The 19853-nt window shown below is 45.1% G+C and overlaps 1 protein-coding gene across 2 annotated transcripts in view; it reads right to left on the bottom strand.

Annotated features, from left to right (window-relative positions):
- Window positions 1-15285, bottom strand: part of ABHD2 (abhydrolase domain containing 2, acylglycerol lipase) — a 38948-nt gene extending 23663 nt beyond the window's left edge. The window contains exons 1-3 of one of the 2 annotated variants that reach the window (XM_039557499.1): window positions 15205-15285; window positions 5254-5334; window positions 4253-4453 (exon numbers count right to left, since the gene is read on the bottom strand). In XM_039557499.1, the coding sequence (XP_039413433.1) occupies window positions 4253-4446 (194 nt within the window). In that variant the 5' untranslated portion in view covers window positions 4447-4453; window positions 5254-5334; window positions 15205-15285. The other variant, XM_039557500.1, reaches the window with a different exon arrangement.
- Between the last annotated feature and the right edge of the window lie 4568 nt (window positions 15286-19853).

The raw sequence follows: 19853 nt of genomic DNA on the forward strand, positions 1-19853 counted from the left end.
ATCTGAGGAGATTAACACTTTAAACATTAACTCTTACATGTGCTATAGCACACTGGATACTGATGGTGAGAAAACAGAGCCTACAACTTCTCAGTGTCAGGACATTCTAAGAATTTTTACCTGCATTACAACAGGTAAGAGATTATTCTTTTCCCTTTACAGAGCAGTTTGGAGGTATTTAAAGAATGCTTTACAAAAATCAAGCTTGCTTTGAGCCTTGTCCTTTATTTGATGCTAGGGAATGCAATTTGAATTCCAATCAAGGAAACTCTCATACAAGTCTGCAGGGTTCAACCCCTGACCCCAAATATGTAGAAAGCAGCTTTTTCTCCATCAGCTCAGCTAGACTGCTCAACGTGATGAGGACACAGCAGATACACAACAAAAAATTTTAAGCAAGTTATGGAACTTCCACATTCCCTGAGCCTCAAAAAAGAAATAAATGGAGTAGAAGTGTTTGTTTGCTGCCCACAGTACCTGTATGAAGTCAGAACTATTTAAAAATACAGACTGGCCTCCTTGACTAAACCACCTCCTTCACCACTTCAGAAGCTTTTATTTAGTAAAGAGCCCATCACACCCCTCCTCCCCCACCAGTGACTACAAGAAGTATTTTAGTCAAAACAAGGTATGAGGATTTACAGCATTTAGAATCCTCCTTGCTGATAAGAGCTGGAGAACACAAGACTGCTGCCAGTGTCACAGCACCCACCAAAAACTCAGACCCCCGAGGGTGCTTCTCTGCAAGGTCAATGCTTCAATTTACCAACAGGGAGCTGCCATTCTTCTCTGCCTCTCAGCATGTTCACCTGCCAAAGCTTCAGGGGTAGCACTGTTCTTCTAGTTTATTATTCTCCTGGAAGTGTTCCTCCCAGAGTAAAACACTAAGGAGTTGACAGGGATCAAACACTGCTTGCTATTAGGGGGAAGAAAAGAACACTGAAAAGCTTGAAGACAGCTTTTCTGACTACTCATCTCCTTGCATCTAAGGGAAAAGCAGTGACAGCGTAAAAGAGTCTTCTGGTACCAGGCAGCCTGCTCACCCAGCACAGGTTGGTGTGCAAACAAAGGATGAGAAGGATCTAGGCTGGATCTTTGACAGTGTTTACTAAGAGGCTTGACAGTCATTTGCCTCAATCTTTGAGGAGCTTGCCTTTACTGATGATAAAAAGTGTGCAGACAGTGAGGATAATTATTTTCGACATGGATGACACGTGCCACATCTCTACAGAAATAAAGATACACACACTTTGTTAGAATAAACTGTAAACAGCCACAAAAGTCTAGCCCAGTACAGCAAGCACTGGCCAAATTTATCCTCACAAATCAAAGAGCCAGCGCTGCATTTCTAGAGGAATAACAGCAGAAGAAGGACTTTCTGTACCCTTCTGAAAGACAGGAAAAGGACACAGCTGCCACCAGCAGTTAGGCCCAAGTGCTCAAGGGCACCAATAGCTGTGCTGAATTGCAAGAGCTTCCATACAAGAAGCAGCAATTTGAATGGAAAAGGGTCTGATTATGCTACTCCACTTGGTAAGCCAAAGTACAGAGCTGGACAGGGTCGGAGGAATGGAAAAACAGGTAAAAGAACATGAGCACTAGGAAAACAGATTCTCCTGCTTCCCAATGTTTGGTGGACATGTAGAAAGTTTCTGGCAGTTTACAGAACTGTAAAAAGCAGTACTAACATCTACAAGTACAAAGTACCTGGCACACAGCCATCTCAGGCAGTTTTACAATTCAAAGTTCTTAAATTATTCATCTACCACCACTTGGCTCACTGAATGACACCACAGCTACAATACACTGAATTAGGCCGGAGGTGAGGATTGTGCCATAAAGGGAAAATAAAGTCCAAAAGTGTTTACTCTAAGAATTTTTGAACACCTGCACAGATAGCAGAAGCAAGCAAAGTTATTCTTTCTCCCTGTCAGCCTGTTTTTCACAGCAGTGCCCTCATCCCTTCCTCCCTTAAGCAGGAGCTGAACAAACCAGGTCCGAAAGCCAGTTCACAGCCAGTCTGAAAGCTGTGAACATTCCTCTGTACAGAAGAATTGGTCTTATAACAGATCTGACAACAAACCCAGTACTGATATAACAGAAGGGATTGCTGGGCTACTTACTTTGCTTTCATGGTAGAATTTGAAAAGAGCTGCTTAATCAGCTTTCCTAGCACTCTGAATAATTAGCAAGTAATCAAAGCCTTGCAAGATTTTTCGGTGGAGTATGGCACAAGCTGTTTTCACATAGCTTTTTCCTAATTATCCTACAAACTGTTTCATGCATAATTGCAGGAATTTAAATGTATTTGTTCCCCTTTAGTCTCCAGGTGACTTTCATGCCTAAAGACAGGATTTATCTGATTTTTTTTTTTTAAATTTCTATATTGAAAAAAGTCTGTGATAACAACACTAGAATAGTAAAAAGAAATAACCGCATACACATCTTAAGAGTTGTCTGTCCTGTAAACTCTTCTAATTCCCCACAGCAATTATATTCCCAAGTCCTGTCTTCCTTAACAGAGATACAGAGGTAGGAGGACTGAACAGCTACCTATCAACACAGTTTGTTCTAGTTTGTTTCAGCTGAGTTTGCTGCCTTTTGTCATGGAAGCCTTTCAGACAATATTTTGCCCAAGAACCAGGTACTGGAGATCACTGCTACAGTTTTCAGAGAAGCCAGCAAGCCTGAGCTCAGCTAATCCAGGGAAGGCAAACAACCCACGACTGCACACTATTAACACAATACCAGGGTTCTGCAAGCAGCTCATCACTCCTGCAATTAATGCATAGCAGATGGCTAAATACTGCTGGACATGTTCTGCATTTTCACTCTTTTGGGAATGCTTTGTTCTCCAACTGAAAGTCAACAGACATGGCCCTAATACAGCAGTGCTAGGAGCCTGTGCTGTGAGCACAGAGTTGAAATAGCAGGAAAATGGACTCTGAATTAGCTGACAATCCCTTTCCAAAGACTAGCCTAATACTAACATGCCTTCAAGGCTGGTAATCAGCACAGCTTCATGCTTGCTCCTTCAGTGACAAGGGACATGTCATTCTGGAGTGCGACACTGAGATGGCAAGTCTCTAAAGTACCAAGTAACTCAAACCTCCTCACTGTATTTTTTAGGAAGGCAATTGCTTTGCAGTTAAGGCACTAGACATAATCAAGAATCCAAACAGACTTATGTTACCACCAACTTGGAGTGCAGCACAGAACCCTCTCTGGGTTCCAATTTCAACAGATAATGCTTTGTTTGCTCTAGAAGTTTACAGAACACATGGCCTAACATCTTATACCTTACGTAATCAAGGCACCTAACACAGCACTGCTAAAAGCCTCTCATCTCCCCTAAAATGACTATCCTTAAGTCAGCTTGACTTTTGAGATCCAAAAGGAAAGTTCATGCAGCTGCACTCAGCACTTGCTATATAATTGATGTATTTAGAGCTTCTAAATAGGACTTGCAAGTTTTCAAAGTGATTGCAGAAGAGAAATACTGTAATCAAAGTCCTTGTCCCTCCAAAGCCTCACAAAATTGTACTAAATGCTTCCTATTATTGGCAAAGGTTCTTGGTGAAGTTAAGGGCAGCTGCACTGATTCTGGAGGTCTTGGAGTGGAAGATCAGGGACCAGCCTGCTCAAACACACAGCTGACATAAGGTCAATTTGAAAGTGTATTCAACAGGCTTAGAGCTGGCCTCTGTGTCATTACTTTATTAAACTAGTTAGGATGTGCTCCACCAATAATAAATTTCATTAGTTTTCAATCACCTTAACATACTTCAGATAACAGCAGGCACTTTAAAACTAATAGCCAAGCCTGTCTTCATTATAAGGGCACTGACACACCATGAAAACGTCTCCTTCCTGTGAGCCCCAACACATTCCTTCCCTAATAGAAAGGAGTACAAGAATATGAACAAGTGCTGACTGCACCCACCCCTCCCCCATTTCTACAGACAGTGGGCTATATAGTGCTGGTATAGCATATCCGCATACAGCTTCTGCAAAGATGAACAGTGATGACTTTTTCTATACATCTGTGGAAAATGCCACACAACAAGGTTTGGTCATAAATCCAGGTACCTGAGACAATAAAGAAATGCTTGACTTAGAAATAATTTATTTTAGCAGGAGTATACCCTGACATCCATTTGAACCCAAGTTTAAGAAATACATGAGGAAGAATCAATAAGCACAGCTCTTCTTCCTATAACACAGGTCAACATGGAAAAAATATACTACTTACTCTTTGGTCAAAAGTGGGCAGGATTTGAGCAGAAAGCGAGCCAAAGCAGAGTCCTGGTAAATGAGTTCAGGAGGGGCAGTTGGGCTTTTTAAATTCAAGCAGCGAACAATAACATACAGAACAGCAGCAACTGCAGCTAGCTTCACCCCATCAAACACTGCTGGCAGCTCAGAGGTTTCCAATATTGCACTCATTTTCAGCCTGGAGATAAAAAAACAACATTAAAGCTTTTAGAAATACAGTGTTGGATACGAGTATCAACTGTCAGGTTAAACATACAATTGTGCAAACCAACTAAATTTGTTAAGTTAACACTGCCAGGAAATCCTAGCATATCAACTCAGACCAGCAACTTTTAAGCTGAAAGAAAATTTAGTTGGTATTGTTCTAAACACCCTAACCAGAAGAAAAACTAGATGATCAGCTGTGAAGGAGATTTACTCCCAATCAGTGCTGCCCTAGAACTGCACCAGTGTCTCAGGTGTCAACCCCTGGTCTGCAGCCAGTCAATACATGCAGGTCAGGTTTGACCTGACTACTCAGGTCAAACAGAAGCTGGGTGAAAAGCCAGGCTATAAAGGCACCTTGGCAGCTTGGACAGGTGTTCCTTCGCAGCCAGACTTGAAACAGAGCATCTGAAAGAACGACTGTATTAGTTCCTCAGTCTGAGTCTTGCAGTTCCACGAGAACACTGGTACTAAATCCTGCCTGCACTTAAGATGGTCACTATGCACTGGCATTTTCAGCATTTCTTTTAATTCACTGCAGTTCTGCAGCTGAAGGACTAGATTAATATCTAATCTTTCAAGGGCTTCAGAGTAAAGAAAGAAAAGCAAAGTATAAAAAAATATATCCTTCCAGCCTGAAATCAAATTCTTAAACTGATCCAGCTTATTTTGAACATACAATTCAAACAGCTGGCTGCATTTATTGTTGAAGGGACAGGTTTCTCCCTGGGTCTTTCCTAACCCAAGTAAGATAAGTGACAAGCCAAGTCTTACCAATTTCAATTTTCTTCAAGCTAGAAAAAATTGCCAGTCCTCAGTAGACTTGTCACTGATCCACGTGCTGCCCGAGCTATCCTGTGAGGGGAGGAAAAGCAAATTGATTATTACTGATAAAGCTGCATTTCTCAGCTGGAAAGGATGAACACAAATTTATACAAAGGTCCCATCGCAGACATGGCAAGCTATTTGTGTAGTCAGTCATAGCCAAGTCTGATCCATCTGCATCAGAAATCTGTTGCCAGTGGACCGATTCCAGACAAGATCACTTGCCTAAAGCATATTAACTCAATTGCAGTGTGCAAACACAACTTGATGAGCAGAGAGACTTCATCTCTGCAAGACAGAGAGACATTGTAGTCAGAAAACCTGCCCAAATCTCTTCCTATTTAAACAACTAGGATTAGCAGGATACACTTCTCAACTTTGTACAATATCTACACTGTTACCGAAGTGTGAAGCCAGTCTGAAAGAAGTTTCCTGCTACTTTTATTCAGGCTTAGCAAGGCAGCTCACTCCTACAGATGGAAGCCTGTAAACAGTCTCTGCTTGTTCCCACACTCGCTTTTTGAGATGTTACAACGCATCACACTTCAACACGGTGGGAGCCACAGGAAGCTCAGACACAGTCACCTAATTAACACTAGTGCACACGCAAGGAGGCTTGTTACAAGAATATGATGATGCCAATAAAAGAGAAAGCTTCCAGCCTGTGACCATAGAAGTGTAAGGAATACTTGCAATTAGAACTGCCTTACCACAGGCACAACAAATCGATGGGGAATCAGAGCTTCCAGGAAAAGCTCCAGAACTGTCTGCTCTCTACCACAGCTGCTGCTTCCAAATGGAAAACACACCATCAGGACAGACCATACCAAAGCCTCACTCTTCTTCATCGCAGGAGTAAAGAGCCTCAGAAGTACTTTTTGTACTCAGTGTAGCTACACCAAAACCCCTTGGAAGAAGACACGCGTAACATCAGCTATTGACTAACAACGTGCTGGAAAGCTGCAAGTTCCTGCCACCACAACCATCTGCCTAGCAGAACAGAGTGAGGGAAGCAGAGACATTTAATCTTGGACAGCTTTTCTTTCAGCTTCTATTTTCCAGTTCTGAGCTTCACAGTAGAAGGGAGAGGATGGGCCATAAAAAGCCATTTATTCTTCTACTCAGAAGATAGCATTGGCATCGTGAGAGGAGTTCAAGTATCACATTCAGCTGCAGTGTGTTACCTCACATCTCTACCTGGTAAACTTTCACCAACACTACCATCAGTTCTGTAGGGGACAACAGGCAAATCGCAGCAATGGCTTCACCAGGGAAGGTACAACTGGCAGAAGAGCAGACCAGTTCCTGAACTCAAGGACAACCAGGTGCTCAAGCAAATCTTTGCCAGATCAAACTCCCAGCAGTTCTGTTGACATCTTCCTATCATTGTTTTATTCAGAAAATTAAGATACGCTAATCTCTGAGAACGCACTGACTCCTGGATTTTAAGCTAGGTTGCTGTTTACAGTGTTCACCTTAGTGAACTCGCTAAAAATAAAACTGGGCACAATTAGTCATTAGGATTTTGTACTAGTGACTCAATATAGCTGATCCAACTAAACTCTATCTCTCCCTGAGAATGTTCTCTCCCATATAATCTTCAGATGACAAACACACCACATCTTTTCTGATACTTTTAGATCTCATGTTAGCCTGTCACTCCCTTAAAACAGCATTCCAGCTTGGCATTACTTCCAGAAAAATCAGCTGTTGGTAGGCAGGATTATGCTTTGACACTTATGAACTAGTATTTTCCATTTTAGACAGTCTAAACACATTCACTGAACTTACGCACCTCAAACATGTGCTAGATGTTCGTGTGTTTGTCAAAATCTGTACCCAAAAGCTCAGATCAGTCTGTAGATGTAACACAAAGCTGGCACCGCTTCAAGTGCACAGCTTTCTGCAGTGATTATTTAAGCAATGGATCCAGTCCATGAGGACTCCATACCCCTATGGATTCAGCTGTGTCACTTGAGGTACTCCCTCTAAAGTCTGGTATTTCTGAAGACCTAAACAAACCTGTCTCAGCCAGGGCAGATTTGCAAGGGCTGAGTCAAGGCACTTGGCTCTAAAATTTTAAGGGTTTACCTTACGAAAATGGATTTGAGCTCTGCCTCTAATCACAGAGGACAAATGTCTCCCTCTTTAACCAGCTGGGATGAGGTCACCTTGCTTCTGTTTTGTTAAGCCCTTTTTGCATTAACCCAATAAACTTGTCTGTTTAAAAAAAAAAGAGGAGGGATAGATAACCACAGGGTTGAGCCAGACAAATTTTAATCTAGAATCCCCTCTAACTGGGTCAGCATTAATCTAATTGGACAAACATTTGGCTTTTTCCATATAAAAAACACTGCATTCACTTCTGGCAGGCCAGGCAAAATTACCAAAAAGCATACCACTGGGAGCAATCAAGCCTTTCCACCCATCACAGCATTTGAGATCCACATTGAAGAACCCAAAGAAGCTGAAGCTCTTGGCCCCAAGGATATTATTTTGAAACATCTTTTTTTTATATAAAATTGTGCAATTAAATCCCTTACAGGCATGACAGCCCCAAAGACCAGCAGCCTTCTCAAGCAATGTTTTTAAGTCCCAGCTGTAACTGAGGGATAACTTTAAAATCAATCACTGGAAAGCAAGTGCTGGATTTGTGGTCTCTTCATTTGCCCTTTCATCACAAAAAGCTGGAAAATCATATTATAGGAAACATTTCAGCATTACTGTTAACAGAGGGCACTTCATCTGTACAAGTATAATGAGTAAAAAACAAGTCCTGCCCTTCCCAGACAGGAACAGACATAAGTACAATAAAAGCCATTAGAGCTACAGCAAATTCTTTGTGTATCCTTTCAAAAACACTGGGTTTTTGGGAAAGACATCAAAATATTTACTTGTACAGTAAGTGAATTCACAACTGTCAACAAATCCAAGAGCTGTACGCATTTCAGTTCCAGGTTTCCTGTGGAGAGGAAACTCTTCCAGGGACAGAAGTCACTTCACTGTGACTCAACAAGGCACGCACAGGATTTGGTAGCTACCAAGCTTTACAGCTCCTCCACCCATGGAAGCAGAGTCTGACTCTTCATACTGGAAAGCCAACATTAAAAAAAGCAGAGATATTAAAGGAAGCCATTCCCATAGGATCCTCCCCCCTCAGGCCTTTTAACAAGCCACTGAAAGCCTGGCAGACTTTTATTTCACTGAAGCATTAGAAATGCTTTGGGCTAATGCAAAGATGCAGCTATATGGAACACAAAGAGCAAAGGCCTCTTTGAAAGGGGCTCCACTAACAAGATATTCTATTCTCCATTACATGGACTGAAGAATCTTGAAGGAATGCCATTTCCAGGAAGGGCAGCTTGGTACAAAAGCCTCGTGGATTCCTCCCCACCCCTCAGCATTCTGGCTCACTGATGATCTCAGAGCTCAGCTGGACACCAAAACACTGGAACATGCCTGCCCAACAGTGAGAGTCTTTAAAAATTCCCTTTCCTATTCTGTTACAGCTTACCAAGTAGTGTAATACTCTTACCCACTAGGACTCAGAAGAGCCAAAGAGGCCATTTATGACAGATTTAAACAGGCAGACTTTGTTAACTAACATATCAGACATTTCTTGGACTGGTTTCATGTATTTTAGTGTCTGGTTGGGAATAAAACTGTGAAAGCAAGCATATCAGACAAGAGGAAAGCAAAACCACCCTACTTTAAAGAGTTGTGCCAAAGCAGACTAGGATCAGAAATAAGGTAGGGTTTTCTCCAACCTCTTTGAAGGAGGAAGGCTGAAGTCAGTTCTTTATGGAATGTTTCCAGGAAATTAATCATCTTTAATATCAGCCAAAGCTAATGACCTTTCTGAAAGATACACCATCACTATCAGGTAAGATATTTAGAACCATGCTATGGAGAAAGGAACTTTATTAAGGAAAGGGCAAAAAGTCAGAGCACTGCATAGCTTTTTTTTACAAAGACAAGTTTTATGCCAGTATATTATTCAAATCTCACTCCAGGAAGTGCACAAAAGTGTTTCACTGCTGAGCTTTCAATGGTTTAAATGCAGAGGGTGATGTTTAGAGACCATCTAGATGAAGATGAATACACTTGGGAAAGGCTCTGAAGCACGTGTCCTCAAGGGAAAGGCTGCCAGACTAAGCACTGGAGGACAAGCCACACAAGTACAGAACCTGTGCAAGAGGAATCACGAAGAAAGCCTCAAGCTTTATTGCACAGTTCTATATCCTTTTACCCAGTGCTTGCGTAAAAAAAAGCCTTTGTTTTTATAGCAAAGTGTTAAGTCTAAACTGCTTTGTTCCCTGAAAATGACATAGATATGAGTATTTTAGGGCCACACCAATACTATGCCTCATCAGCTTAAGCACAAAGGCAAGTCGTAACACCACTTATCTCGAGACTGGCATCTACCCAGCCCAAGCTCACCTGGAGCAAAACCTCCCATTACCTTCAGTGTGGCTCAGAGGACACATCAGAAGGAAACGCTGCCATCTTGATGCATCACTCGGTACTTTTGGCCATTTAAAAGAGCCAGCTAAGTGTCAGACCTCAAAGCACAGAGGGTATAATGAAGAATTAGCTGAGCACTTAAGGCACTTAATTTTAGGGTTAGATGTGGCCATGAGAGATAAAGTGCAGTCCTCAGGAGCCTGGCAAAGCCACCATGGGTATGTTGTCCAACATGTGACAGATTTTATCTCCCAGTAAAGAGGGCACACTGACATGCCCCATCACCAGGATGCTTCAAAGAACAATATTTGGACAGCCTATTGAAGTCCTCAGTGCAAATCCCTCCCTGTGCCAGGGCCATACCCAAGCCAGGATTTGGCTGGTTGGCAAGTACAGAAACAAGCAAGTATTGTTTACACCCTGTTCCAAAAAAAAATTCTTGGCTGGTGCCTTCACTGGAATTTGACCTTTTCATGAGTTACAATACTTGGCTCATACTAAATTTAGAGGTACTGTGAGGTTACAGGGATAAAGTTCACAGCACAAGGAGCCATCAACACAGTCAAAGACAGGTGCCTTGAACTAGAGCTTTTTACTTTGCCCTTGAGGGGTTCTCCTTCAGAGCAGAAATCAAGCACCTCTGAGGGCTGGGTGTACATCACAAGGCAGGTTGCTTAAAAAAAGCACCCAAGAATAAATCTACAGCAAACAGGGCCAAAGGCTCTCTAGCACTCTCACTTCTCTGTTAATTTACAGTCAAATGAGCCTTGAATTTAACTTCCTCCCAACTACAGGAACTGCCTTTGTTTCCCAACAATATCGTTTTAAGTGATCAGAAATAGTTCTACTGCAGGAGAGGCAGCTTTTACATATGACCTAAGGTTGCTATGTAAACTCTTTGTTACATCACCTTATCTGGTTCCTGTTTGTCTCAACTGGATTGAAAAACCCCTGCACTAGCTTTTATTGCACACACCTCATGAACATGATTAAGCTAAGACAGGACCAGACTCTGACTTCACAGAAATCGATTAACTGCAGTAATCAAATAATTACGTTTGCTTAAATAACATGAGCCTTTCCTTTAAGATAAGGTGCAGGGACTTGGGACTGTCTCCCTAACCACTACCTTATGTAACTACAGGGTAAAGCTTCAGGTCCTTGTAGAAGAGGTCAAGCTAACTTTTAGGTACAGAGAGAAATATTGGGTAATACCTTCACACAGTCCTACAGCATTAGCAGGTGTCCTTTGCCTACCACATAACTCTGTCAGTGAGCAGCATAAAGCTCAAGGGAAGAAATGGAATAAACAGACTGTAGAGAACCCAACAAACCATGCTTAGTAGATGAGGGAGTGCTATTGGAATCAAGCCACAGAGAGCTAAGTGAGCTAATAAAAACTGCATTACAGACCAACCCTCCTCAAGGAAGTCTGCTCTATTCCTTCATTATATTTTGAAGCATCATATTGTTAAAGCCTCATTTATCCTCTGACTCCAACCCCTCCATTTCCACACTGTCACAGAGCTCAGCTGAACACACTGGAGGAACAGCTCAAAGTCCAAGCACATCACAGCTGTTTACTCAGCTACAGGGTTGAGTAAGTGGAGAATGTGCTCCACACCAGATGAGCTGCACAGCAGGGGAAGACCACCTATAACAAGGCACAACACGGGTAAGAACTTTATTCAAGAATGGTCAGTTCAAGCAGTCTGAAAACACCTGTACTTGAACAGGATGAAAAGCTGAGGTGCCATTTCACTGAGGTCTTTAAAGATCTTGCTTACTTTGTTCCCCTGACGAGCAGCTCCTCTCCACAGGGGAGCAGAAGATTTGCAGAGTCATTCTCTCACAGCCTGTCCATGACAGGCAGAAGGCTCACACTAGAGGAGTAATGTAATTCATGCAAATACATTGAAAACGAAGCAAAAACGATTCAGGACAGAAGAGCTACACACAAAGAGACAGGGGCTGACCAACACACAGCTACTACCACTGATGAATACTCAGGTTCTCCCAGAATGCAACTAAAAGAGCAGTTTTGGAGCATTACAGCAGTCACCAGCAGCTCAGTGTCTTAAGGGCTACATTGCCCTCTCTGCTGCTGAATCAGAGTGACAGGCTAGGAGTATTACAGGCACATGTTTTAGGACATTTTGTCCTTACCTCTTACAAGGAGGTTCACTGTAGATGACTGTGCACGTGCTTATTTCACTTAGTACAGCCTTTCATATTCACATATGCTCAACCAACACTTCACAGAACTGGGTGTTCCAGATAAGGGAGAGCCAGGCTTGAACCCTCTCTGCACAACCTTTCTGGAACCTGCAGCTCTATACAAAAGCATCTTTGAGGATGCTTTGAGGTAAGTTTAGAAGCAGGGCAAGCCACTCAACAGTGAGCCTCTCGGTAGCAGTCAGTCACTTGTCTCTTCCTATGAGGAGCCTGTACTATACTTTTTGAGTACTCGATGCCCTGAATAAGGCTGTAGCTCAGTTACCAGCAAATAATACATGACACATTTCAGAAAAGTTTGGTGTTTGCAGGGGCTCAACCCATATTAGCACAGGAAGTTGTCAATGTCATTTATTTTAGCCAGACTGAACCCATGATAAGAAAAAATGAAAGCATTTCTCAACAGCAGATTGATAAGCAACTGCACTTCTTGGTCAGTCTAGAGATATAGACAAAAATCTGGTCTCTGCCACGTCTGGCACTGCCTTCCACTGCCATTACCTCTAACACAGCACAGGCACAATGACATTTCAAGCACCTGGTTTGTACCGAACTGCTTTGCAAAGCATTTTCAATTACTGCTGCCTGATATTGGCAGAGTAAGGCTGGCAGGCACTCAGAGACAATCTTTATTATTAAGTCAACTGAGAGAGCTGAAGGAAAGATAAGCCTTTGGGTGTAGAAGCCTTCAGGTGTAGAAGCCTTCCTAGAGCCAGGAAAGGCTTAGATAGCTGCCCCACAGGGTACCATCACTGCCACCCACATATGCTGGGCAAGCGGGACTTTGCTTCCCCACAAGAAGGACAACATGCCCTTGCACACTGAAATTAAATCAATTGAAATTAATCAGCTGAGTTTGATCAGACATTTAACTGCATATAAGCTTAAACTTTGCAAGATATTTAGGCAGAAGAAGGGCAAATACTTACACAGATCAATTGATCTATTAAGAACATTAAGAACAGCAATTTGGAGCTGTAACACATCCTGAAACACTCTTCCAGAGAAACTCAGAAGTGTAGATGAAGACTCCAAAGTCCTGGCAAACTCCAATTGTTTAGGCTTTTGCTGAAAAGTTCAAGTAACCAGTTTCAGGCTGGTCTTTGCACCTTTCAGTAGGAATTACAAGCACCCAAGAACCCAGCACTTACCTGCCTACCAGAGACTAAAAAAATCCTGTTCTTGGTTAGCTTAATCCAAGTTCTGGTGCTGCCAGAGCTGGCAGTGTGAAAGCAGGGATGAAGCAGCAAGAGATATGGAAGAAGAAAGGTGAGTAATAGGGCAATGTGAACCCAGTGGCACTCAGGCATTTCACTGCTCTAAACCCACCATTTCCTAATCCTACATCAAAATCCCATCTGGAGTATAGTTGGAACTTAGTAGACTCAGATAATGTCTTCATATGCCTGTGTCAAGGTCAAAGGGAGTTATTTTGCCATCTTTTCTTCCCAGTGCCACATCCCAGAACAACTGCTTCAATGTGTTAATCTCTGAGTTTTCACATGACAAGTTTAATAAAGCAGCTTTATGAAACACTAAGAGTTTAAGCCGCTATTCGCTCCCTGAATAAAAAAATACAGCTTTTACAGGAAGAGAAGAACGCATTAATTTTTAAGTTTAACTTCTTCAGAAACAGTTCTGCAAGATAGAAGGCTTTATCCACAAGCTCCACATCTTTTCCACACCTAAAAAAAATACAGTCTGGCACAATCTTAGGTCAACCTCGTATTTTGTGCAGCTAATTCACTCAGTAACATAGAGGACCTCCCATTCAAAAGCAGCTATTTTTAAGAATAAGACAGGAGAACAGAAGAACTCGAACATTAGCTTTTATTTCTCTTTTCATAGCCTTCCTGTTCTTACTCTTGACTTTGAGACCAAAATAAGCAATGTGTAGAATAAGAAGAATGGCTGCATGTCCACTGATCTAAGAAGAGACAAGAGAAGCTATTGAAACTTCTCTTGTGATATGAGAACTAAACAAGCACCTCACAGAGAAGGTGACACAGGAAAGATAAGAGAGCAACTAAAGACTAGCACTCAATAACAAAACTCCCTGCAGAGGAAATACATATTATCAAAGAAAGTCTAAAAATGAGATACCACAAATGCAAACAACTGGACTGAGTGTTCACCATACAGACACCGTATCAGCAGGGACTAAAACATGTCAACCTAAGCAATATTATGAACGTGGCTGAGCATGATAATAATTGATAAATAAGGCATGTAAGATGAACACCCTGTACCAGTTAGCTGACTAATAAGCCAGGAAGATTTGTTACAGAAGGATGCACCAGTACTGTGAAAGTCAAACAGCAATCTATGAGGCAGACAAGAATCTTTAGTACTTGTCAGACCAGTGACAGTTTTTCATCAACAATAAGAGGAAGCTGTTGTGAATTCTCTGAGAGAACCTACATGAGAATGCAAGTACAGAATGCAATCCCTCCAGCCATAACTGCATGAATAAAGCTGCTCCTGACATACCTCTGCAAGCGCACTAGCATCAGGTGAGATCTCAGCAGCTGTAACTCATCAATTGTGATAGATACATCTACACATCCTGCGCTAGAGATCACGGGTTACACCTGAAGGTGCAGGATGGGGCAGAATCCCATCATACAGGGTAACAAGCAGGTACACAGCAGGCACCAAAAGGGAGTCTGAAGCTGATGCAAGCTGCTCCCAGCAGGGTCAGGACCTTGGAGCGTGAGCACCAGGGAAGAGCCTCGTTTAGCGGGAGCAGTGTGACCTGACAAGGGGCACAGTCCACCTGGCTCTAACTCACGCAGGGAGCATCCTCTGGTCCGCACTCAGCTCTCGACCGCATCCACGTCGGGCTTCCCTCCCTGCGAGCACAGGGATGTGCTGCTCCCACCCCAGCTCGTGCCCTGCACAGCCTCGCACCCCCAGAGAGCCGAAGGAGAGGCTGTCACCGCACCACCACCTCCCAGAGCTTCCAGCGTCGGGGAGAACAGCGAGGGGACGGAACACTCACCGCCACAGCCCCACCGAGGGACATCCCCATCTCCCCTCCAAGCAACAAACACGCGGGGCCGGGCGTGCAGGCAGTGCACGGCTGGGTAGGGACAGACCCGGCCGCGGGGCAGCCCCGCAGGCCTGCCGAGAAGAACGGGAAGGAGGCCCGGCCGTCCCCTGAGCCCTGCGGGAAGGGGCTCCCGGGTGCCCCCGCCTCACCTGCGGCCCCAGCCGGGCACGCCGGGCACGCCGCCCCCGAGAGCTCCCGCCGCCGCTCCCGCCCGTCTGGTGCGGCCCCGCCGCCCGCTGCCCTTTAGCAGCTGCCCTCGCCGTCCCATTGGCCACCGCCGCGCCGCTTCCGCCCAGACCCGCGCGTCGATTGGCCAGGAGGAGAGCGGTGGGCGGGGCTCGCCGTCACGGATGCGCGGGTGCCATTGGCTGGCGGAGGAGCGGAGGGTGGGACGCCGCGGTTCCAGTGGCTCGGGCACCTGTCAGTCAGCAGAGGACGGTGATTGGCGGCGGCGGGCTGGGGGCGGGGCTGTCGGCGCCGGCGGGGTGCGCGGTGCTGCGGCCATGACAGAGCGGGGCCTGAGGGAGCAGCGGAGGCCCGAGGGGTGGGGGCAGCTGCGGCTTCAGCCTCCGCCTCAGCTTCATTTTCAGTCCGCTGCACGCCGCCGGAGCTACCACCCGTGACGTGGGGGAGGCAGTCCGGGGAGCGGCTCCAGCTGAAGGACGTGGTTACTTCTTAGTGACACGGGTTTCGGTGGTCCTGAGGGTCAAAAAACCAGCTCCAGGCTGCCCATAAGCCGTGTAGTGTACCTGGTGTTGGATGCTGGTTACATGATACTGCGTCGTTTGGAAACAGTATGTTAAAAATGGTGTCTGGGCGTTCGACGTGCTGGGTTTGTTTACCATGGGCCCACAGGTCACCTCTGTGTGGGAAACACTGGGAGCACCCTTGGGCTGTGCCAGCAGCAGCGAAGGGTCTTTCCAGGTCCCTCAGAGTGCTCTGCATCGTCCCACCAAGTGGGGTGTGTGTCAGGAACAGCGAAATCCAGTCAGAGGTGGGTGGACCCTGCCACATTTGGAAGGCACTGGAGGAAAATAAATGATAAGATAAAAAACTGTCCACAATGCAATCTTTATAAACCACTTCTTTTGTATTCTTCCAAAAGAACGATGTGTTATGTTGCTAGTAACATCAACCATTCTGAGCTGTGTTAATGGTTGCTTTATATAGCTGAATGGAAAAATCCTTCCTCTCATTTCAGATATTTTGTTTCCTCTGTTTACCGGGTGTTGGAGCTTCCTACGTGGAGAAAGCTCTCAAGGAAGAAGTCACATTTTCCAGGGCGCTGTGTACATGGAGAGATGAATAACTGCTGTAGCCTGAGTCACAGGGAAGGAGGGAGTTCTGGGTAAGGGCAGAGAGGAAAACTCTGGAGTGAAGGTGGCAGAATAAACAGCAACCACCTCTCCTCCACACTTGCTACAGGTGTGATCCCACACCACTCAGTGAAACAGAGTTGTATTCCTTATCTTTTAAGCTTGTGAAAATACCCAGGGTTTGTGGTTGCTAAGTTTGTCAGTGGCTCAACTGGGCTGAGGTTTGGTGTGTCTCAAGGCAGCTGAGTTATGCTTGTGATCAAGTTAACAGATAGGCTCAGCAGATAAACATCCGGTATCAGGCTCAACTAAGTATTTGAGGAATGTGTTTGAGTTTGATTACAGAAAATTGCAGTCCAATTGATTCCAGATGTACCTTAGCTCCTTCGCCATCTGATGCAGGCAGGAAAACATGCCTCAAACTGGAGCTGAGCCTCCAGGCAAGGCTTTTATTTTATGTCCTTGAGACTACTGGAGATTCTCTGACCTGAGAGAAGCTCAGCTATTAGAAGAGAGCTTTGTTATGAACCTGTCACAAAACAAAGCAAACCTCGCTGCTCATTTCTTGCTGAGGACAGGCGAACGCTGAAGAAATGGCAGCATGAATTTACAGGTGGCTGTGGCAGTGGGAGCCGAAATCCTGAGCCGTGTTTATTGCAAGAAGTGAAGTGATGGAAAAGGTGCTGTGTCTCCAGAAAGGGAGGGAAGAACCAGTGCCAGTCATTGGTGTTTTACTCTGGGCAGTGTTGGGGGGTTCCAGCTGCACCTTGTGGTGTGGAAGCAGGGATGTCTGGGAGGGAGTAAGCACGTTTTGGGAATACAAATCTGACTTTGGGCTGTTAAGACAGGTGGTGAGCCATGGCTTGTGAAGGAAGCCACCCTCTCTCTGAGTGTGTGGGGAGTTGCTCAGGTCGATGTGCTGGTGGGCTCTGCAGGGTTGGTGCTGGGAGCAGTCCTGTGTGCCCGTGTGGAGTGCTCTGGCCAGGAGCCAGGAGCAAAGCTGTGCCACTCACAGTAAACAGGTCATGCTCAGAAAATGCCATCTGGGCATGAGCCTGAACCATCCCCAAAGGAAGAGTGCTGGAAAGAGCTGGGCTTCATTTCCAGCCTTGTAGGGGAGGGATTTAGCTGCTTCAGCCCAGCAGATATTTCTGCCTGCTATTATTGCTGAGAGGTGGGATGGGAGTGTCCAGGAACACCCCAATGCTTTGGAGACAGGAGGAACCCTCTCTGAGTAGTGTGGCTACTGCAAACGGGTACAAATGTATTTGCTGGAAACTGAAAGCACAGGAAGAACGCAGCTTTGCCTTGTGCTTTGGGCAGCCAATTACCTCTGTAAAGAGAGGCCAAAAAAAGACTGATGAAAATTCCACCTTTTTAAATGCAGCAATTGGAAAGGTACCAGGCAAAGAGAACTCCACGTGCTGCTGAACCTGCCCTAGACACCCCCATGCAACACTGTGGTGACAATCACCTTTTGTTCTTCACACCCCTCTCTCTTTTGGCTGTTGCTGCCACAAGGAATTCTGAATTCTTTTTCTGCTTCATTTCCCCTGGCCCATCTTTTCTCCTGCTCAGCAAACGTGCCTTGTGCTGAAGGACTCCTGCGGACTTTGCACCCCTGAGGAAACCTTTTTGCCAGAGGAAACATCAGGGTGTTCATCTCTGGAAGTGTGTAGCAGGAGCAAAAAGGAAAACACTTCTTAGGCAGGGTTTGATTGCCAGCTGAAAAGAAGAGAAGTGCCTGTCAGTGACATGTGAGCACAGAAAAGCTTTGCAGATGGAAATAAAGGCAATGCTTTTTCCTCTCCTGCTCTGCCTTCCCTGCAGTGTCAGTGAGGCTTTGGCTCGTGGGCTGCAGAGCCGTGCTGTTCCAGAGCCTGTTGGATCTGGAGGCACAGTGCTCTTTGGACTCTTACATCTTTTCTGAAAATGATGTCTAAAAGAGTAACGGGCATTTTGCATAGCTCTAAATAGACCAGCCTCTGTCCTGAGGACCTGGCAATGTATGGAGGCAAGTGCCAGGGGTGGGAGAACTTCTGCATCATACAAACCAGCTGGGGAGGTGGCATGTGGCCCACCTGATCAGTATTTTTCCATCACAATCTCATTCAGCTGCTCCTTGCCAACTTCCAGCTCTGTCACGCTCCTCAAAAGCTTCTACTCTGGGTTTATTTAGCATGCTATTTATTTCCTAATTATAGAACTGAAGTGACTGACCTCAGCCCTTCTGGGTACTGCTGTCCACTTTTTTGTCACCTCTAGACCACAGGCTCTGGTCTCCTCTAATGGCTGAAGGCCATTGCTAGAGACTTTCTGACTCACTTTTTTTGTTTTTCTCCCAAACCCGACAGGGCTCAGACTGCTTATACAGACAGCTTCACTGATCATTTCGGAGCAGATGGGCTATTGCATTCCCAAATTCTTTAGGCCAAAAGAGAAATGCCGCTGAGCCGAGCACTTAACCAGGCTGTGTTCCGCTGCTTCTGTCCACAGATTCCCAGCAGCCAGCTCACTGCTTTTAACCCACATCCAGCCACAGCTGCTGGCTGGAGGAAGAGGTTTTGAAAACCACTCCCTAGCATCAGCAATGCTGTGGGTCCTGCTTTTGGTTGCTCCATGGCACTTGAACCCTGCCTGGCTCCACAAGCAGACTCAGTGGTCTAGGAGAAGGATCCATCTCTGTGTCCCTGAAAGGAATCTGTGCCACAACACTACTGAATTTTCCAGGGAGTCTGGTTAGGTGAAATTCCTACCTTCAGAATACCTTCTGCACCAAAAGCTGCCAGGCTGAGCAGACCTGTTCCCTGCAGCCACCTCTAATGCCACCTCTTATTCACTTACAGCTGTTTCTGCCCCTTTCACACATTTTGGTAACTGAAGATACAGCTGCAGGAGCCAGGCCGTGCTTTGGTGTGGCACCTGTCCCTAAAGCCACCTGCACAAGCAGGGGGTTCTGTGCAGTGGAGGTGGCATCAGAGCAGCAGGTGTCTGTCAGGCAGTGAGAGCAGGGAGAGGAGGCGTCTCTGATGGAAAACAGGGTGGATTCAGACAAATGAATGTACTAGAGCCATAAGGATGTATGAACTTCTCCTGGAGAGTTTCCAAGATGTCATACTGAATAAGGGAAACCACTGGTTTTCTGTTTAATCCCAAGTGGTCTGTCTGACATTTGCTACTGTAGTGTGTTCCTGAGGTTGGAGTCTGAAAAGACTGGGATTGTCCTGCCTCAGAAAGCTGACAGAGAGTCTGCTAAGGCCACAGTTTTATTGTTTTTTTCAGTGGCTGCTTGTGAAATGCTTTCTGTGGAAAAGTTTCCGTAGAAGTCGTGGTGCCTGAGGAGAATGCAGGGTTGCAACCCTGCAAACTGAAATGCTCAGTGAAGCAAACAATGGGATTAGCACCCCCTTGTAAAAGTCCAAATTTTATTATTGTCTGAGGAATGGGGAAGGGCCTTTTCCTAGAGAGCAATATTTATGGAA

Source organism: Corvus cornix, chromosome 10 (genome assembly GCF_000738735.6).
Source record: "Corvus cornix cornix isolate S_Up_H32 chromosome 10, ASM73873v5, whole genome shotgun sequence".
In the NCBI taxonomy this organism is placed as follows: Eukaryota; Metazoa; Chordata; class Aves; order Passeriformes; family Corvidae; genus Corvus; species Corvus cornix.